Source organism: Microtus ochrogaster, chromosome X, assembly GCF_000317375.1.
Source record: "Microtus ochrogaster isolate Prairie Vole_2 chromosome X, MicOch1.0, whole genome shotgun sequence".
In the NCBI taxonomy this organism is placed as follows: domain Eukaryota; kingdom Metazoa; phylum Chordata; class Mammalia; order Rodentia; family Cricetidae; genus Microtus; species Microtus ochrogaster.
In genome coordinates this window covers 60,538,558-60,553,899 of record NC_022026.1, presented here as the reverse complement: position 1 = coordinate 60,553,899, position 15,342 = coordinate 60,538,558, and the positions used below count along the sequence as shown (strand labels likewise).

At 36.7% G+C, this 15,342-nt stretch overlaps 1 protein-coding gene across 8 annotated transcripts in view; it reads left to right on the top strand.

Moving 5' to 3' along the window:
• Kdm6a (lysine demethylase 6A) overlaps positions 1-15,342 on the top strand; it is a 128,351-nt gene that overhangs the window by 38,054 nt on the left and 74,955 nt on the right. For all 8 annotated transcript variants that reach the window (XM_026784716.1, XM_013350659.2, XM_013350660.2 and 5 more), the window contains exons 4-5: positions 5,933-5,982; positions 13,005-13,063. In XM_026784716.1, coding sequence (XP_026640517.1) covers positions 5,933-5,982; positions 13,005-13,063 — 109 coding nt within the window. The remainder of the gene's footprint in view (positions 1-5,932; positions 5,983-13,004; positions 13,064-15,342) is intronic.

Here is a 15,342-nt window from a genome sequence, read left to right as displayed (position 1 = left end):
TTACCCCTTACCTGTCATATTGTGGCAAAGTAGGTTTGGAATGTTTTAGTACTTAGATAGAAATTGCTGGTACAGATTGCATGCCAAGATTTGGTACTTTGTAGAAATTTTGCCTGAGGTAGTTAAATGACAGTACTCCTTTGTGAGATATTTATAGTGTAAGACCAAAAAGGGGTCTGTTTTCTAATAATTGATAGTAAGTTTGTCAAGCAAAAAACAACAACAACAAAAAAAAAACCAAAACAGTTTTTGCTACAGTCTTTCTGAAACAGATCTGAAACAAGGATATTGAAAAGAGGATTTGTATCATTCTTCATTCTTACAAATACCTAAAGTGAACTAAGACCTTTTTTTAAAAATAACATAGATAAAGATTAGAAATAAGGACTGCTTGAAGAGATTTTACTAAAAAGACCCAGGTGATAGGTACTTGTATAGCCTTTATAGGTTCTCACTGACTTATGTGGATTAAGAAACATAAAATTTGTTAGGATCTTAAAATAAGATGCCAAACCTAATGGAGGTAAAGTATAATTACTGAGAAAGTATGTAGTTGAATAGAAAGATAGATGGAAGAAATGCCTCATTTATAACTCTCCTTGCAATTTAGAGTACCAACTCTGAGTTTGCGGTTTCATATTTATTAATTCAACACATTGTTGTATAGATGCCATGTTTCTACCAATCAGTAATAACAGTGTGCTTCTTGTAATACAGTTTTATTTAATATGGATAGTATTATGATTTCTTTAAGAGTTTCTAATTCTGAAAATAAATTTTATGTAGTCAAGAGGTAGGTGTTAATAACTAGGTCATTGAAAACATACACTCCAGATAACTCACAATTAAATGGAATCATACTATAGAAGTCTTTGTGTTTTTTATCTTAACATCTGTCAAAGACCCAGGTGTGTGTTGAATATAATGATTTTTGGATACAAATGTCAAAGACTACCTTGTACAGTAAGTATATTCACACAATTGCAAAGTTAATAGGTGGGTTATGTTCTAGGTAGTGTCAAGTCAAGAAGCATCTAACTTCTTTCCATTTGATGCTTCGTGTCAGGGAAATAGCTCCTCTTGTGGCAGTATTTTATGGTATATTTTTTTTTAATTATATCCAGAGGTAGGGACAAAACCTTTCCATGATTTTCATATAGAAGTCAGTGGTGGTTGGAACACAGTTCATGGGCACATTTCTAGACTAATATTATCACTGAGATTGTCAGGAGCAACACTGCTAAATCAGTGACAGGAGTTTGCCAATGTGCTGAAACAGATAATCTGAAATGTCAGCCATACCATTCACTATAGAAATGCTTGTTGTTTGTTCTAATTAGTACTAGGTACACTATATATGTAGCACTGGGGATTGGGATATGTAAAACAGGTTTCTGCAACACTGGAAAATTTAAATCATAGTTTGATTTTCAGTGATGTTTTGGTTAGTGTAATTTTAATGGGAAAAGAAAGAAATGAAAAGAAAGAATGAAAACGTTACTTGTTAAGATATGTGATAATAGCCAGGCAGAGTTTACTGGGTGGTGGTGCATGCCTTTAATTCCAGCACTTAGGAGGCAGAGGTAGTCGGATCTCTCTGTGAGTTCTTGGCTAGCCTGGTTTATAGAGATAGTTCAGGACAGCCAGGGCTATGTTGAGAAACCATATCTCAAAAAACAGAAACAAAAAAGGTAGAACAATAGTGGTATAGCCTGTGTTTTCTTCAACTCTGTCTGAAATTTCAGTGTTTTCCTGGTGTTCCTTTTTTCATTTTATTAGGGCCACAAATAAAATTATCTCTAATAATATATTGAGTAACAAGCCAAGTCTTATAACACATACTAGAAGCACAGCATTTAGAGGCTGAGGCGAGAGGGGGTTGGGAGTTCAAGGCTTGCCTTGAGTTTTAGAATGATGCCATGTACACAGACCATCTGAGAATAAACACAAATACAGCTGCGTACAGAAAGTACCCTATAGTCACAATGATAGTAGTAGGTTCTTTTTTTTCTTTTTTTTTTTTTTAAATTTATTTATTTATTTGGGTACAACATTCTGCTTCCCACACACCAGAAGAGGGCGCCAGATCTCATAGATGGTTGTGAGCCATCATGTGGTTGCTGGGAGTTGAACTCAGGACCTCTGGAAGAGCACTCAGTGCTCTTAACCTCTGAGCCATCTCTCCAGCCCCTAGTAGTAGGTTCTTAGTAGAAGTGATTCTGAGTCATGGTCTAGCTTCTGGTTACTTTGCTGTTTATAAGAGTGTGCCTTTTCCCCTCTTTAGGTGCATGGGAGTTTGCCTGCGTGTATGTCTGTGTGGCGTCTATGTCTGTGTGGCGTGCATGTCTGGTGCCCGCAGAGGCCAGAAGAGGGCATTGAAGTGCATTGAATTCTTTGACACTATAATTACAGACCTACTATATAGGTGCTTGGAATTGGACCTGTGTCCTTTGTGAGAGCAATTTGTTCTCACTGAACTATCTCTAGATCCTACAAGAGCCGTTTCTGAGAAAGAGAAGTGGGTTAGGGTATTTGTGAATTCTGGCAAACCTAATACCTGTAGTTAGTACATTGAATAAGACTAATAGCCAAATACTAGAAACTTTGGAACATAAGGAGCAGGTGGGTGATTTTTAAAAGTAGATCAACACAGCGTACTTAGTATTTCTCTCTGTGTAGGTGCTGTTTCCTGTCCATTTTGTAGCATGTAGAGTTCAGACAAAGAAGTTCATCAGACTGTACATAGTTAAGAAAAATATGACCCTAGATGAGTCTTCAGTTCTCAGATTGAAAAGGCAGTTACAAGGGACAGCAAAATCTAAGAATAGGTCTTTCTCTGTTCATGGGGCCCGTGTATAGTTCTTATCCTGGGATTTCACTTTTTCTTTATCTTAGGTGTTCTTAGAGGCTCATTTCATTTATGTCTCCTGGTTTTCAATGATTTATATCTTATTTGTTGGTATGCATTGTGCTTTTAGAGGAACATACTTGACAGAATTTTCTTTAGGAAAGATTCTGCTATTACCTGATTTCTCTCTGGGTTGTCCTTGACTCCATAGTCCTTGGGATCTTTTTCAGAAGAAGTCAAAATGCTCAGTGTAGTATAGAGGGTATAGTTTATTATTCTCAAGGGATGGGAGTGGCCAGTGGTCAAAGAGTCCATCCTGGAGTAGAACATTATTACTGCGTAAGAGAGTTCAGTGCAAACTGGGTGATGGTGGCACACACCTTTAATCCCAGCACTCGGGAGGCAGAGGCAAGTGGGTCTCTGTGAGTTCAAGAACAGCCAGGGCTGTTAGACAGAAAACAACCGAGAGAGAGAGAGAGAGAGAGAGAGAGAGAGACAGAGAGAGAGAGACAGAGAGAGACAGAGACAGAGAGAGACAGAGAGAGACAGAGACAGAGAGAGACAGAGACAGAGACAGACAGAAGAGCTAAGTGTCCAGAGACCATTGTGCTACCTACATTTTAGGTAGGGCTTATTATTTTCAAAGTTTTACGAATAGATAAACTTCTTGAGAGATGTTTTCTTATCCAGGTGATTGATTAGCTGGCACATTTACACTAACTGTTAAGAGGGCATGGTGTTCTATTTTTGTGCTTTAGCAGCAAGCCTCTACGTAGGTAGCAATCTTACAAATATCATGTCTATACCCAGGGGCAGACATGTACTCAGATTCCATTCTTGTGACCAGTTGTGAAAGTCCCGTAGTTTGAGCTTCTGGTTTTACAAACTCTTGATTATCTGGGAGGGTTCTTTTTAATGATTTCCAAGCCTGCTGATACCAAATGCTGTTTTTTTTGGTTGAGTTATTGGTTATACGAAAACTAATTACCTTTATTCTCTTCTGAACTAAGAATGTGAATATCTTAATTTTATTGTTGGAGATAATCTTTCTTTAGAAATTTGAAAATGTTCCATCTAGACAAATGTGTTGTAAGCCTTTACAGTCTAGTATATAACTTCCTTTCTGGGAATTTTCTGAAATTGTAATTTGAGTTTTAAGAGTAGAAGTCCAAGCTTCTATACCTCCCAACAGGCTAGGCTAGGTCTTAACCAAATGAGTAATTAAGGAAAGTGGACAGGAGACCTATTCATTGTACCCGCAGTGTGAAAAGCAGATAAAGGAGTTCTGTGGCCCACTAGGTCTGTCTTCTGGGTGCTGAAGTGAGACTTAGGTTTAACTAGAGGGCAAGAGGTAGCAGAATTAACCAGTCTGGGTTAAAAGTGGTCCTGTCCTTCTTTGTCTCAGCTCTGGTTCTACAAGGTGGTTGGTTGGTCCCCTGAGGAGACTAGTCTGATATCATCTACAACATGATTACTTTAGTTCTTTAGTTTCTGGTTGTAGCCTGGCCTTCAAGGATAATTACTTTTATTGGAGAAGGGGGCTATTTGTCCAGGAAGGTTTTCGTTTTTGAAGTCTAAGGTGACTGGAGGTTTTGGAAAACACTGTATCTTTGGCTTTAGCCTTGACAGGAATGAAATAAGTTAGGTTAGGCAGATTCAGGCAGGAATCAGAGAAAAAGTAAAGGACATAGATACAAAATGAAGACAGAGATATTTTAAATCTTTTCATCCTAATGTTAGCTTGTGGGCTCGAGAAGATTTGATGTTTTTAGCAGGAGCAATTAGCCCTCCAGTAAATGATTTATTTGTTTGTTTCTTTTCCTTATTTATTTTTATTTTTTTGTTTAGTTATTGTTCATTTTTGAGGGGGGAGTCTCTTGATCTTCCTAATCTTATCCTTCTAATGATTTTATTTTTGAAATTTTATTTCTTTAGAGCCCGCTGCTTGGTTTTCTTTTTTTGAATTCTCTTATGAAAGCAGCTTTTCTTCCTTTTAAAGAGTCTGTTTTTCCATCTCATATTGTTATTTATTTTTTTCTTTTAGTAACCCCCCCCCTTGACTGAGGTTTCTGTCCTGCCTGGTTCCCACACTCATTAAGTCCCAAAGAAATCATACAGAAGTCTATATTATTTATAAACTGATTGGCCTAGTAGCTCAGACTTTTTATTAACTCTTATAACTTATATTACCCCATTATTCTTATCTATGTTAGCCACGTGGCTCAGTACCTTTTTCGGCAAGATAGTCAGTCACATCTTCTCTGTCACAACTGTAGACTAGGATTTACTTCTTCCCAGAATTCTCCTATTATCATTGACCCGCCTCTACTTCCTGTCTGGTTGTCCCGCCTACATTTCCTGCCTGGCTACTGGCCAATCAGCATTTTATTGAAATACAATTGACAAGGGTACAAACCATTGTCCCACAGCACCCCCTCCCTATTTGTTTCTTTTCATTAGTTTGCTGGTAATTCGTAGTGCGCCATGTTTTAAGGGTTGCAAAGTTTCAGAACTAGAACCTCTGAGCATGTAGAAATAGTTTGTTGTGTTGAATCTGACCTGCATGACCTGCTTTTGTTGGAGAATTTGTGCATCTCTTTTGATCACATTGCCTATAAAACACCAAGGATTGTTATAAAACACCAAGGATTGTTCCTGCCTTGGTAGTAATCTCATAGAGTGATCTGGATATGAGTCTCGATACTCTTCCAAGCATCCGGGGTGACTATTGTTTAAAACAGGATATGAAAGATGACAGTAAAATGCTTCAGTTATTTCTTTATGCCTTGAGGAGGAAGAAGTATGTAGAGGGCGAAGTTGGGAGGTGGGTTACATGTCACAAATATTTAGACTGATATTCCTGGAGTGACTAATATGCCTACCTTTAAAGTTGAGTGGGAGATAGACAAAATGAAGGCAAACATGTCAGACTTTTGTCCTGCTTTAGTTACCTTGTAGATTCAAATGAGAACCAGTGCTTATCGGCAAAGGCAGCTTTTAAATACTTACTATAATAATGTTTGTTAAAACTTTGATTGACTTTAAATGAAACATAATTGTGACTCATTATTTTCCTTCTTTTAGCATTATCTGCGTACCAGAGGTACTACAGTTTACAGTCTGACTACTGGAAGGTTGGTGCACATTTTCATGCTTATTTCCTATTTGTTTTCTTTGGTAGATTATTGGTTGTTATAAAAATATTAAAGCTCTTTCTGTGACTATTTGAAAATGTTACTTCTGCAGGAAAGAGACTAGAAAAGGGAAATCAGTATTGTTGGGTTCACGGGGGGTCATGCAAAAATGGTGGACAGACCACCAAAGTCTGTTAAACCAGAGGCAAACTTTATTCCAGAAAAAGAAAAAAAATATTCATGGGATACAAAAAAAGCTTATCCAGAGATGGGCTTGTATGGCTGTGGCAATGGGCAGTTATCCAACTCCCCATTTTATAGCAAGAAGCAAGCATATTAGAAATGAACAGAAAAGAAGAATTTTTACAATCTTGAGGTAAAATTCAAGATACAAATTACTTTTTTTTCCCCTACAATTTGGGTTTTTCAGTTAAACTAGTGTTTGTTTTTAGCCCATTGTTTCTCCCTGGCACTTTCTGATGGTGTTTACGAAAGGTCTGCACTCCCCTGGTACTGCCTGTTTTGCCTTGTAGGGAAGGGCATTATGGGACAATGCACAACCAAGAAGTTAGGTACATCCCATCATTTTAAAGGTTAACTCAGCTCACATCAGTTGCTGCTCATGAGTGGTTGGGGGTTATCCAAAAACTGGCCCTCAGTTTGCAGAGGTCTGCTGCAGCCTTGCAGACAGAGGTATGGGGTGTAAAGCAAAGTAACCCACTGTTAATAGTTAATCCTTAAGCTGCTAAGAAAGCTGCTGACCTTCTGCTCTCATTCTCCTAGGTTTACAACTTTATATTTCTTTGTTTCTACATTCTTATTTCTGAAGCCTACATTTCTATATTCTTCTTCTTGTACTCTTCAAGTATCATTTTTTTGTTGTCTTTTATTTAACTACTTTGTATTTTAATTAAAAAGAATTAGATTGCTGACATTTTTTGACCAAAGGTTAAATAAGTGAAAAAAATTAAACACAGCCAACTAGCAGCTTTCACTTCTCAAGTGCTTGGATTACTCATTTGTGTGGTGCTGAGGATTGAACCCAGGGCCTTGTACTTGCTAGGCAAGTACTCTACAACTGGGCTACATTTTCACCTCTTTGTTCAAATATTTGTCCTCTTGCGCTCTCCTTTTGAGTGGCATGTTTAGATAGATGATTTGCCCACTTCTTGATTGGATTGCATGAAATTTTGCTAAGAAATTTCAAGTCCCTATATATTGTGGATATTAATTATTGGTCAAATGAATAGTAGGCAAATATATTTCTGATTTTGTAGGTTGTTTTGTTACTTTTTTTTCCTCCTGTAATAGGGTTTCTCTGTGTAGCCCTGGTTATCCTGGAACTTGCTCTATAGACCAGGCTGATTCCAAACTCAAAGAGTTCCTACTTACTGCCTTCGCCTCCCCAGTGCTGGAATTAAAGGCATGTGCCACCACAGCCTTATTTTGTCACTCTTAGTGATTGATTCCTTTGCTATGCAAAATCTTTTATGCCTTTTCCTGACTTTAGTTTCCTCTGCATTATCCTCAAAATTGTTGCCTATCCTAATGCCATTGTATGTACTAGCGTTCCTCCTGAATTTATTTTTCTAGTAACTTCATAGTTTCAGGTCTGAAATTTAAGACTTTATTTAATTTTGAGTTGATTTTGGCACAGGGTTGGAGATAAAAGTCCAATTTTAATCATCTGCATAGAATAGAATCTTGTATTAATGAGGTTACCTTTTCTCTGGTGATGTTTTTGGTTCCTTTGTGGAGAATCAGTTGCTTATTAATTGCATGGTTTTATTCCTGGGATCTCTTACCTTTGTGTACATTGCTAATCCCTACTGTAGTTCTAAAGCATAATTTGAAATCAACTACACTTCATCTTTGTTATTAACTAACTTTCAGATATCATTTTTTGATGGGGGGGGTCTTCGTGTGTCTTTATGAGTTTGCATTTTCTCTATTTCATTGTTATTTTGAAGAGATGTCTGCAGTCTGTGAATTACTTTGCGTAGTTTGTACATTTGGCATTATTGTTGCAGTCCATGGAGATGAAACATCTTTCTACCTTCTGGTGTTATCATTTTCTTTCATTAGTGTTTTTGTAATTTTCATGGTGAATGTCTTTTACTTCTTTAGTTAAATTTTTTCCTAGGTATTTTTTTTTGTTGTTGTTGCTTATTGTAAATTGGATTGCTTTCATTATACTTCCCTAGCCCCCTGGTATGTGTGTGGGTGTGGGGGTGTGTTGTGGATTGGGGCCAGAGTAGGATATTGGATACCTTCTTTTTTCTTTTCGGTTTTTCGATACAGGGTTTCTTTGTAGCTTTGAGCCTGTCCTGGAGCTAGCTCTTATAGACCAGGGTGCCCTTGAACTCACAGAGATCCACCTGCCTCTGCCTTCTGAGTGCTGGGATTAAAGTTGTGCACCACCACTGCACAGCCCTGGATACCTTCTTTAATGCTCTCCAACTTACTCTTTTGTGATGAGATCTCTCATTGCATCTGGATCTTACCATTTTGGTTAAGCTGGCTAGTAAGTGAACTCCTGGGATCTACTTTGTTTCTGCATACTAGTGCTTGAGTTACAAGCATATGTGGACATTCCCAGCTTTTTACGTGAATACTGTGGATTTGACGTTAGATCCTCACACTGTCACAGTACATACTTTTACCCACTGAGCCATCTCCCTGGCCCCTTATTTAAGCTTAACAATATTTGTTATTACTGTGTTAAAATGATACCAGTATCATACAAGTTGGTATTCTCTCATTCTATTGTGCTGTCTTGAACCTATTAGTAACAGCCTTAGAGTTACTAAGTTACAAAGTAACAGCCTTAGAGTACCAAAATGCACCAGTGTCACATTAAAGAAAAGAAATTAGACAACTTGCCCTTGAAGTAATTTTACCAAGAGGGAACCTAGATTTGAATTCTCTACTCTCTCCCTGAGTCTTTGTCTCTTGTCTACTTGTCTGAATCTTCCTGTCTGGATGATTTTTTTTTTTTTGTGTGTGTGTGTGTGTGTGTGTGTGTGTGTGTGTGTGTGTGTGTGTGAGAGAGAGAGAGAGAGAGACAGAGACAGAGACAGAAGGAGGGAGGGAGGAAGGGAGAGAGGGAGGGAGGAAGAGACCCTAACAAAGGGGGTTTGCTCTGTATTAATTGACCAGCATAGAAAGCATCACATGGGTAATAAGCTCTGAGGGATACTTTACAGAACTTTTTAACAGGCTTTTTATAAAAGATAAGATGTTACTAATTACAGTGGGCCCACATAACTAACAAACAACTGCTGTCAAACAATAGCCATATACTGCTTCTAACATTTTTGGTCGATATTTGTTTTATAAGATTGCTTTCAATCTATTTTTGCTTTTAACAAATAACTACCATAACACACATGCATATATGTATACATTGCTCTCCTGGGTTAGCGGCATGAAGTAGAGCTTAGAATTACAGCTATGTCCATTATCTTATGTTGTTAAATGGGAAATCCATGGCAAGTAAGATTGGTTGTTAAATTGTTCTCTTAAATGTTAAAGATACAGGTAGAATGAAGAGTAGGATAGCAGTCTTAAATCGTACGTGACCTCAAGGTGTATTATTAACTGGCTGTAAGGTCCAGCAAAAGTTTCAGTCTCCTAGAATGTAGGACATATTTTTATAATAGTACATTGTCACATTTTACAGCCTTATTTAGTTCAGTTACCAGTTCTAATAATCTTTAAAAGTCATATCACCTGCAAAGAGATGGATTAGATTTAGTGAGTCTTTGGGTATCTGCTGTATTGGAATATACTGCTATATTACAACAAGGAATAGACACATTTAATTGCCACTTTTTTGTTTTTGTTTTATCCTTGAGATAAATTCTTAGTGTGTATTACTCAAGCTGTCTTAGAATATACTGTGTAGATCAGGCTGGCCTTGACCTTGACAGTAGTAATCCAGTTGGCCTCTGCCTTCTAGGTGCTGTCATTATCAACACGTGCCATCATTTCTGCCTCACATTCCTGTCTTTATCATTTTTGTTTGCTGAAGTTCAGTTAGTACACAAATAACAAAACCACAGACAATAGCTAAAAGTGAGCTTTGGAGGCTGACCTAGTCAATCCCTATATCTTCTGCTTAGTATTTATTCATCTCCTTGAGCATTTGCTTTTCTTTGAGCCTTAGTTCTTTTTATTTATAAGTGAGACTGTCTGCCTCATGAGGTTATTAGTCTTATAAAATAGAAAATATTACCATTCTGAACAAAACTAAGTTCTTGTTAAGCAATGGTATCATGATACATTGTGCTAAGAACAAATTTAGAAGTTAGAGATACTTGTTGCGATTCAATTATTGTTTCCATCTTCCAAGAAAGTAGTTGTCTTTCAGGTCTTGACTTTATATATAATGCATTTCGTGACTTTTAACTGTTCCTGTATTGGGAGTATCTATATTTTTCTTCCTGTATCATATTTTACATGATTTTTTTTGAGAATTGGGGAAATACATTTTATTTTAGTTTTGTACAGCCTCTTCAGTATTGTTCAGAGGATGGAATAGGAAATGAATGATTTTGATTAAAAACAGTTCTAGCGAAATTAAAGAAAATTAAATACCAATTTTCAAAATGAATGTTGAGACCTTCTTAACTCTTCAATTTTATGTATCCCTTAGTCACATATAATGTTCTCATTTGGAAAATTGGGGGTAATGAGGATATAATGAAAGTAAATTACCACATTATTAGATTTTACAATGTAGTTAAATGTTTTTCAGTGTTTTTGGAAGGCACATCCACTTTAAAGGAAATGAACAATATAGTCCTAGAAAAATTTTTATTATTAAAAATTCTTGTGCAAAAAGTTATCTACCTGTTTACATTTGGGGCTTTAAACTTAAACCACCCACTCTTTTTCTCAAGTTAGTGTTTTATAACTATTGTGGGCTGTGTGCTCTTTTTCCTTACACTTAGGGCAAGATGACTCTGAGAAGTGTTTCACACTATTTGTCAGAGATTTCTAGCAAGATTGAGTCCCGGTTGCTAACAACCATAATCAGCTCCACAGTGTATCCTGTATTGACCTCCTTTCTTCCTAACATCTTCATTTCCTTACAGGTGTTCAGCTAGGTCAACTCACCAAATAAACTACTAACTAGTGCTAAAACCTTTAGTTAATGGTATACTTCTTAGAAAATATAACAGCATAATTGAAAAAGAAGCAATTTAATAAGTTTCAATATTTTTTGAGATTTATTTTTATTTTATGTGTTGGTGTATTGCCTGCATGTGTATCTGTATACCATGTATGTGCCTGATCCCTAAGGAGACCAGAAAAGGGGATTGTATCTCCTGGAACTGTTGTAGTTATAGATGGTTGTGAGCTGCCATGTGGTGCTGGGAATTGAACTCAGGTTTTCTGGAGGAACATATGTTTTAAATAGCTGAGCCATCTCTCCAGTGCATCGTTTAAGTTTTTATAAAGATAATTTAACTTTTTTATGTGCATTGGTGTGAAGGTGTCAGATCCCTGGAATTGAAGTTATAGATAGTTGTGTACTACCATGTGAATGGCTGGAATTGAACCCCTGTCCTCTGGAAGCGCAGCCAGTGCTTCTAACCACTGAGCTATCTCTCCAGCCCCAGTTTTAATTTTTTTTTTTTTTTAAATTTTTGAGACAGGGTTTATGTGTAGTTTTTGGTGCCTGTCCTGGAACTAGTCCTTATAGACCAGGCTTGCCTCAAACTCACAGAGATCTGCCTACCTCTGCCTCCCGAGTGCTGGGATTAAAGGCATGTGCCACCACTGCCCGGCCCAGTTTAAAATTTTTTTAATGCTTAGCAGAGAAATTTAAGAGAACAATTTAAGAGAAATTTTGAGAAAAGGACGGTTTGAAAGCTTGACTTTTAGAAAAGATTTACTAAAACAGCTTTGCATCATTTTTGGTATAGTATATATGTATGCTCAAACATTTGCCATTTGTATAAGATGAGTATGATTAAGTGTGGTGGTACATGTCATCTAGTACATGGGAAACAAAAGGAAGAGTATTGCTTCTAATTCAAGGCTAGCCTGGGCTGTGTGTAATGAGTAACAGATCAGCCAGGCTCATAATAAGCCCTTATCTCCACAAAACTAAAAGAAACCAAAACAACAGCAAAAACCTAAAAGTAATTAGCTATTTGGATATGAGAGAGAGATAAAATGGATATGAGTAAGTATAGCTCCTGTTTTTTTAAACTACAAAAAGAATCAGTGGTTAAACCCATAAATGTAATTCAGGAGGTGTTGCTTTGGTATCGAATTCTTTTATTAGTGGTAAAATTTGTTGTGGAGTTATATTATGAATTCCTGTTGACTTTTAGCGCTGCCCCCACCCCCACACCCCTGTCCTAATGAGCATAAAATTAAAGAGTTTCAAGATTTGGGGACTGTGGGGCAGTGAAGGGGCGTGGTCGATTGATAAATAACCAGACCAGCTCAATTCAAAAGATTTTAATAATTGAGGGAAAACTTACACGACCAAAGATCCTGCGAATGCCAGGAGCACAGGAAACCAAAGAGGAAGAGCAAGAGCTCATGGAAGTTTTTATGGGCTTTTTATGTGGCCCCAGGGGGACACACCTTAAGCAGCATGTGATTGGCTGAAGTCCCCCATCAGGGCAGGAGGCACAGAAAACATATATACATGTGCAAATAGAAAAAATAAGATAGTACAATCGAAGCATTTTCTTTCCTCTGAAGAATAGATGTTTATGTTTAATTTGCTAATTGAATTCTACTAGTTGATTTTTTTCCCCCTAGAACAAATTTGATTAGACAGAAACCAGAATATTTTTCCGAATTGATTGGATTCTATGCCATCTGCTTACTTATAATTGTCATTTTAGTGTTTGAAAAATATATTGTAAATATATTGTTTCATAGCATAAGAATTTTAAGAGCTCAAAACATTGTGAATACCATGTTTTTCCCCAACAATATAATATACATTTCATATAACTATTTGCCTTAAAAGTCTCTTTTTCCTTTCTTTATAGAATGCTGCATTTTTATACGGTCTTGGTTTGGTCTACTTCCATTACAATGCATTTCAGTGGTAAGTTAACATGTCATACAGAAAAGTGACTCCAGTTGTTTCCAATAAATAGCTTGTTTTATTTATATTTTCTGGTTTGAGAGAGTGTGTGTTAAATAAAATGTTGCTGTTAGTAAATCTTCTGTTTTCAGTAATCTCCTGAGATAATTAGATTGTTTCTTCAGAAGTATTGACCTACCTTAGTTTATTTAGAATTGTTTGTGTTTTTAACTATTTATGCTATAAGATCATAGTCAAAGAGGGTTAGATAAAGGAAAAATTTTCAGTTTCTCCATTACTTATTGTTGACTGGTGACCCCTAGGTTATTTGAACTGGAGAATGAATATGATTAAACTTAGATCCCAAGATCTGCAAGAGAAATATCCATGATGGCTAGTATTTTATTTTCATTTTATTTTTTTGACTTTCTTTGACTTTGGAAAGTTAGTCATACACTGGGTAGCATACTGCAACTTTTAGTAACTGAGTACCAGATTAAAAGTTTGTTCTGTCTCTCTTATAAAATATAAAGTTACGATAGTAGCACCTAAGTTTGAATAGACTGCCAAATGTAGGACCCTGCTACTGTGACCCTCTTTCTGTCACTGCTTTTTTTATCAGACAAGACAGAAGTGTGCTCTAATGGAAAGAATATAGAATTTGAGTAGAGAGATTCATACTCTAACTTCAGAAACAATCAAACTACTGTATAATCATTTGCCTTTTAGAAAATTTTTAAGGTTACCCAAGAATTGCATGTTTTCTAAACTATAAAGCCCTGTGTGGGTATTTTTAATTTAAAGTGTTTCTGATTTTTGTTCTAGTTTCTTCTGTGTGCTAGTTTTTTAAGCTAAGTGGGTATGGTTGAAATCCTTAGGAAGGGGATTGCTTTCATTGGCCAAAGATTACAATTCTGTCATATACTTACTCCATGTGTATACTTATATTATTATTGAAGTTTTGCATGAATTGACAATGATATCCTCCATCTTTCTTCAAAAGGAAACTTTAGACATGGGTGACATTTGTTAATTTTCTTCTGTCTTAGCTTTTAGTTTTTTTGGTTGGCTTTTGATCCTTTAAGGAAATATCACATGTTAAGGGTATACCTTTGTGCTCTAATTTAAGCATCCAGAAGAACATGGCTTTGCTTTGTCAACTTTATAAAGCTATGATTATCTTTATAAAACGTCACCTTTTTAAACATTTATTTTTAACTTTTTGAAATTAAAACAATCACACCATTTCTCTTTAGCCCTTTCTCCATGCACCCCCCCCCCAAAAAAAAAAAACCAAAAGAATAAGTGGAGGGAAAAGCAACTCAGTGACTTACTATATAGTCCTGGCTAGCCCAGAATGTTTACTAAGTAGACAGTGCTTAGATCACTCAAGGTGATCCTCCATCTCTTTCTTCCCAGTCCTGGGATTACAGACATAAATCACCATACCAGGGTTGAGATTTTTTTAAGTTACTCCTTCCTTTACGGCAATCCTAAATTAAACTTCTCTCCTTGTTGCTTTTTTATTGCTGTATAAGACAGCATGACCAAGGCAATTTATAGAAGAGTTTATTGGGCTAAAGTTTCAGAGGGTTAGAATCCATGACCATCATGGTCGAGAAAGTAGCAGCAAGCAGACAGGTATGGTATTGGAGCAGTTTCCAAGAACGTTCATCCTGATCCACAAATGGGAGGAAGAGAGAACTAGGAATGGATTTTGAAGTCTCAAAGACAGGTGACACCCCCACCCCTCATCCCCTCACAAGGCCTTACCTCCTAACCATTCTTAAATAGTTCCTCCAACTGGGGACCAAGCATTCAAATATATGAAACTATGGAAGCCTTTATCATCCAAACTACCACAACGTTAGTGTCCATTGTATCATATTTGAAACCAAAGAATTTTAAGTCTTGTAATTTTTTAAAAGACCCTACCCATGGTGTAAAAAATTCTAAATTTTGAAAACTAGACAAATAGTCTTAGAGGTGATTTATGCTTTCCTTCTTAATTTTGTAGGTGGGGGAAAGGCTATGTGTGTATTTAACTTGGTATTACATAATTGTTTGGTTGGTGGCAGAAGCAAGGTTTATATACAGATTCTTCAAGCATAGATTTTTTTTTTTTCCCCTATTATACTGTGCCTGTAAGTTTTAAGATTACTAGGTATGACTAACTGTTCAGTCTTGGCTGGCCTGGAACTCATAGTGATCTCCTTTTGCCTCTGCCTCTCTGCCCCTCTGCCCCTGCCTCAGTTGAGAGGCATGTACCTCTACATCTAGCCTTTTCTCTCCTCCTCCTC